General features: G+C 39.1%; 1 protein-coding gene across 1 annotated transcript; it reads left to right on the plus strand.

Annotated features, from left to right (window-relative positions):
- Positions 1-2943: 2943 nt before the first annotated feature.
- On the plus strand, positions 2944-4203 carry LOC122648381. Its single transcript, XM_043841602.1, has 2 exons — positions 2944-3098; positions 3537-4203. Exon 2 carries the CDS (start codon positions 3571-3573, stop codon positions 4186-4188), a length of 618 nt encoding a protein of 205 aa, XP_043697537.1. The 5' UTR covers positions 2944-3098; positions 3537-3570; the 3' UTR covers positions 4189-4203.
- The last annotated feature ends 1678 nt before the right edge of the window (positions 4204-5881 follow it).

The raw sequence follows: 5881 nt of genomic DNA on the forward strand, positions 1-5881 counted from the left end.
GAGAGAGAGAAAGAGAGAGAAGTATCACATCCACCCATAACCCCAGGTATCACATACATAAACAATCCATCCATTTTATTAGAATGCCATTCCCATAATCACATCATAATATAATTTCATGCATGGACATTAAAACAAGTAAACCAAAATTAACATGGATTACTTCAATTATTGAACCACCACATCACATGTGATAACATGTATCCAAGCCTATAAAATTAAAATCACATTTTAATTATAAGTGGGTGGAGGGAGGGATCCCTTCACCCATCTTCTCCCTCCAAAAACAAAACAAACATTTAAAAAACTGTTTTGAAAAAATACCCTTTTTTTTATTTATTAAAAACTAGAGGGAATCAAAGGGGGGTGCATGCAGCCCACATCGCACGTCGAGGCACTACCATGGGTCCGCGGCCGAGGCGGCGACCCACGCACTGGCAGCTTGACTCTGCAGGTCACAGCCATTGCTTGCGCCCGCATGCAGCAGCCCATGTGTGGACTGCGCACATAGGCAGGCAAAAGGGGGAGGGCATGCACAGAGGCTTGGCAGTGTGCGCTCCCCCCCCCCCCCCATATATAATCCATGATTAAAATTTTAAATAAAAAATAACCCTATTTCGACATATGCTTCAATAATTGGAATAAATAAATCAATAATCAAATCTATCATCACATGGGTAGGTTGTTACTCTAACAACCTTGTAACTACCCATATGCACATGGGAAGGTTGTTACAACAACCATAATTTTAACCTCCCATGTGCCAACTTGCATCCCACTCATGATAATCATATTAACCATTAATTATTCAATATTCATAGGTGGGAAAGGTGGTTCTGATACCACACTGTAGACAAAACTACGGTCCAGGGATCAAACCATGGTTCCCTAAAGAAACCAATTATAAACCAATTAGGGTATTACACGCCCTAGGTTATCCCATGGTGTCTCATGGGTACCCCATTTTAATTTTAGGGTTTCCCATGGTTGCCCATGGGAACCCTGGTGCATCCCTAATAGGGTTTCTCCTTCCCTCATGTGTCCCACGCAATTATAGAACACATTAGGGACAGAGAAAATACATCTCTAGTCATCACATGGCAAGAGGGATCCATCCCATACTCGAATGCGCAATGAAAATAAATCGATTCGAGTTTATTTCGCATCCCATAAATATTAAACAATTAAAACAAAAGGAATTAAGCAAGAACTACTAACCTGGTGAGGCTCAAGTGTTGCTCCTCTAATAGACAGTGGTTCTTCCTCCAAGAAGCACTCCAAGCAGACAGATCTGAACCTCTAATGGTGCTACCAAGGTTCTCCATGTCAATCCGAATATTTCTCCAACCAGATCTGGTTTTCTAAAACCCTAGCTCTCAAAACTAGAGAGTAAGAAGAAGAAATCACAAGAGAGAGAGAAGGAGAGCCAAAACGTGGGAGGGGGTGGCTGTGAAAAATGTAGAAGCCTGCCTCCCTCCTGCGTTTTGGGTTCAATTTATAGATGGGTTTCCAAAACCCAGATGGGAAGAATCCCTGTGAGAGTCTGACACTCTCTCTCCTGATTTACTCTATTTGTTTATTTCAGATTCCATAGCTTGGTGAAGAAGCAGAATCTAATAGGGAAAGTATTAATTAATTACTTTATTTAATATATATGGATAATTACAAATAGCACCATATCCATTAATTAAATAAAAAGCCAATTAAAATAGCAAATTCCAAATAACTCCCTATATGATAACAATTTATCATATACAACCCCCCCACTAATCAACACCATCATTAAGGAATCTAGGGCATGTACACATGTACTGCCAAACCCCAATCCATAGTACATGTCCATATACGATCGTCTGTGCATCTGATCGAGTCCCGCAAAAACTCGACAAAACACTTTGTTCAAATAATTATAAATAATCTATCATTTTATGTAAAATAGATTTTTGCAAAACCATTTCCAAAACGACACCGGATCCAGATTCTGATCCGACCATACACAGACAGGCTCAATCTTGGTGTTCCCCAATCGGGCAGTGGTGACCATGTTGGATAATTCCTTCACTCACAAAGTGTTCACGCATTCCCAGAACATCGGCTTTGACTCGCTTGAGTCTCAGTCATTGATGAACCAAAGAATGCAGTCACACTTTGCAGCGACAGGGTTCCCTCAGGCATAGGGTGTTGGTGACACATGTCTATCCCTTCCTACATCTGACAGTAATACTTGAGGGAATCGACAAAGTAGATTCTTCGCCAATGCACACATCAAACATGTGAGCACTCGCATTCGTACCCTGACATCACATGTCTAGGCATACTCAATGCGACAACCATATGATAAAGGTGCCAGCCCAAGCCCTAGTCGTGACTACCATTTTAAGTAAAACTTACGGACACATAATGCTCAAAAAGTTTATATCGCATGTGACAATATCAAACTAAAATGTATAAATGTTCAATACAAAGGTGAACTGGGTTGAACCGGACCAAACTGAGTTTGATGGACACACACTTGTCCAACAAAATGTGTTAAAAAAATTAAAAAGCAACAAAAATAAATAAATAAAAGGATTGAATAAATAAACAAAACAAGTGAGAGAGAAGAGGGTTTGAATAAAAAATTATAAAACTAATGAGACAGGAATAACAGGTATTTGGTTTCTCCATTATCACGTGTCATCTCACCAGCATTGTAGGAGAGTAACTACTCTCCTGGTACAAGGAGATGATCTGGATTCGTTCATTGCGGTGGATAATTGTCCACATCAGATATGTTTAATTTGCTTTATGGTAAAGTTCTCTCTGTCTAGTTGAGAGTTCAGTTTTGTTTTTTGATAAAATCAAGTAGCCACAGTTGTTAGATTAGTACAATATTCATAATGTAATATTATATTTTGTTTGTTTGATTAAAAAATAATAATGTGGGGGTATTAAAGTAATTCTGTGAAACCGATCGTTTCGTGTTTTACGGACAGGGGAAACAGGTTTATCTGATTGCAGAAACAGTTATCTCCTCCAGCTTCTGCTCCGTCTTTACACACTCCACAGCTGGCGTAGCTGACTGTCGAAGCCTCGAAGGGGAAAAAGCGGCGGGTCGGGTAAGGGAGAGTTTCTTAGCAATTCTAGGGCTTTTTAAAGTTCTAAGAACTCAAAGACGGGCGGTTATAGTATTTTTGTTTGTTCAACGAATTATGAAAGAGTTTCTAAAGCTATACGTCTAGGTTCGTAGGCGACATGCTTGACTTCCTTTCGATTTTTCTTCCCCCCAAATGCATGAAGGGCTTTGATATTTTTGGAATTCAAAGACTTTTGATGTTCTCTTTTCTTCCTTGGCGGTTTGTTCTGCTTCATGCTTGCATTTCGTGGATGGTTATGAGGAATTCATGAATTTTGTATGCAATGATTGTTACATTTTTGTGAGTTCGAATGATGCGGGTTTTAGTTCAATTCTGTTGGTAGCAAGCCGTTCCATGGTTACTTTCATGGTACATGAGAAAGTTAGAGTGCATAATCTTAAGGGCTTTACGGTTTTGCAGAGCTGAAAAATGTGTCTTCCTATTCACGTTCTTAATGAGCACTTCCATTGTACATTGTGAGAGCTTTATCCTCTTTAATCGTGGTGCATTTCAGAAGCATCTTCCTTCTCACAATACATCGAGTTCTTTGGTTTCACTGACTTGTGGAAGAAGGCGGCTTTGTGGGTTTATTCCAAATGCCAAAAAAGGGTATTCAAGGAAGCGAAAATGGTGGCAGAAGTTCTTTTTTGATGAAGAAGGAAATTGGCTTGGTTTAAAGGAGGATGATATGCTTGAGGATTCTAATGACTCAAGCGAAGAGGAACTTTCAGAGGGAGACAAGTTTGAAGCATGGAAGAGGAGAGTTGAGGCAATTACAGAGCTGAGGGAGGCACAGGAAGAAATGACAAATGCAGAGAGTCGAGAGTGGGAAGATTGGCTTGTTGCCGGGACACATGGAGTCGACAGTTCTTCATGGAGTCAAGATTGGGGTGATGGAATTGAGGAATCAAGAACAGATGAACGATCTGATCCAAATAATAATCTGCCTGAGAAGAGTTTGGTTGAATCTGTGACAGATTTGGTCCTTGGAAAGGAGGATGATTTGCTTTATGAAGACCGTGTTTTTCGATATGCCTCGACAAATTCGGTAAGTCTATTTAGAACTGATTGACATCTATATAGTATGATAGCTAGCATTTTCATCTATTCTGTTTATACACTTAGCTGTGTCGTTTGTTTTGGGTTTGAACCTCCGAATTTGGGTTACATTATGTTCACATGTGTGTAAATATAGGCAAGTGATGGATATGTTAGATGTGTACCACTGTCAGCTTTTCTTTGAAATTTAATGAAAAGTGATTCATTGGTTTGGTAGGACATTTTCAGTAATGCAATTATGTTGTTTAACGACTCTTTAATATCTGTAGCCATATTGTAAACATTCTTTCTCGAAAAGATAAAACATGTTATCTGAGGTAAGTTAAGTTTTTGTATTACATCAGTCTGTAGGGAAGAAAAATGTAATGAATTTCACATCCTAACTGATTAAAGCATTGCAGTCCGACCTGTTCAGAAGAAAAGGTCATCAATCATCATTTATCAATAGGTCATAGTCTCATCAGAAGCTTGTCTTCGTTTTATAATTCACCTTCTTCAATGGGGATTGTTTGTCTAACTATAGATGCAAACAATCAAGCTATCTTGCACTATTTTGTTGAATGTATACTGTTAAGTTACTGTCCTATGGGGTCGTGGGCCCAGGCTTTGTTGGCGTTAGTAGAGTAGGTGATTCTCACAATAGGTTGGAGTGTCCCCATCGTGAGAGAGTTGTAGTAGGTTTTTGTTAGGCAGTTTTCTTATGTTTCCTTTTTCATTTCCTTGTGTGATTGTAATTCTATTTTCTGATGTTATAAATACGCATGAAGTCCAGCAATAGAACACACGCTGGTTCTATCGTTGGATCAGTTCTCTTCTTACCTCTTCTCTCTCCATCGTCTCTCCTTCTATTCTTCTCTTTGCTTCTTCTTTTCTTCAGCCTCTGGTTGACTGGTTATTAGATTCTTTCTTGCTAGTTGCTACATGGTATCAGAGCATTAATAACCAGTCAACCATTGATTCTAGTTTTGATAATCTAAGGATTTTCTGTTCGTGGGTTGCAGCAACCTAATGCTGCCTTATATGTTCAGACCCTAGTTAATGATGGTATGATAACAAACTAGGGTCTCTATTATATGTTATTTGATTATCATGGGGTGCGGGAACCATTGAAGACAGTTTGACAAGCTGCCTACCAGTACCTTCTTTGGAGATTGCGTAAACTGACTAATGACACCCACAACAAAGGAGATGTCAAGTTTAGTAACAGTTAGGTAAATAAGTTTAACTACTAATCTCCTGTATCGGTATTTATCGTTAAAATCCTCACCACCACTTGTCTTGTAAATGCTAGAAGAGAGGAAGAAGGGAGAAGAGAGGAAGAGAAGAGAGAAGAAGAGAAGAGGAGCCGATAAGTTTGTGTAACCCTTGGGAGACTTTCACTTAGTGTGAGAGCTACCCCTTTATTCATTATATATAGAAAGTGACTTAAGATACAAGAAAACAGAAAATACCCAAACTACCCCTGGAACAGAATCGATACATGAAACAGTCCTACTAACACTCCCCCTCAAGCTGGAGCATAGATATTAATCATGCCTAACTTGTTACAAATATAATCTATTATAGCACTCCCCAAAGACTTCGTAAATAAATCTGCAAGTTGTTCTCCTGTACGAACATGGCTAGGAGAAATGAGACCTTTTTTTTTTAACCCGAATATTAATTGGGACCCGGGCCAACCCCTAGGATTTTATTGATTTCCAAAA

Source organism: Telopea speciosissima, unplaced genomic scaffold, assembly GCF_018873765.1.
Source record: "Telopea speciosissima isolate NSW1024214 ecotype Mountain lineage unplaced genomic scaffold, Tspe_v1 Tspe_v1.0921, whole genome shotgun sequence".
NCBI classification, from domain to species: Eukaryota; Viridiplantae; Streptophyta; class Magnoliopsida; order Proteales; family Proteaceae; genus Telopea; species Telopea speciosissima.

What these genes read in the sequence shown, in the direction of transcription:
- LOC122648381 (XM_043841602.1), top strand. Translation starts at nt 3,571, where the DNA reads ATGAGCACTTCCATTGTACATTGTGAGAGCTTTATCCTCTTTAATCGT.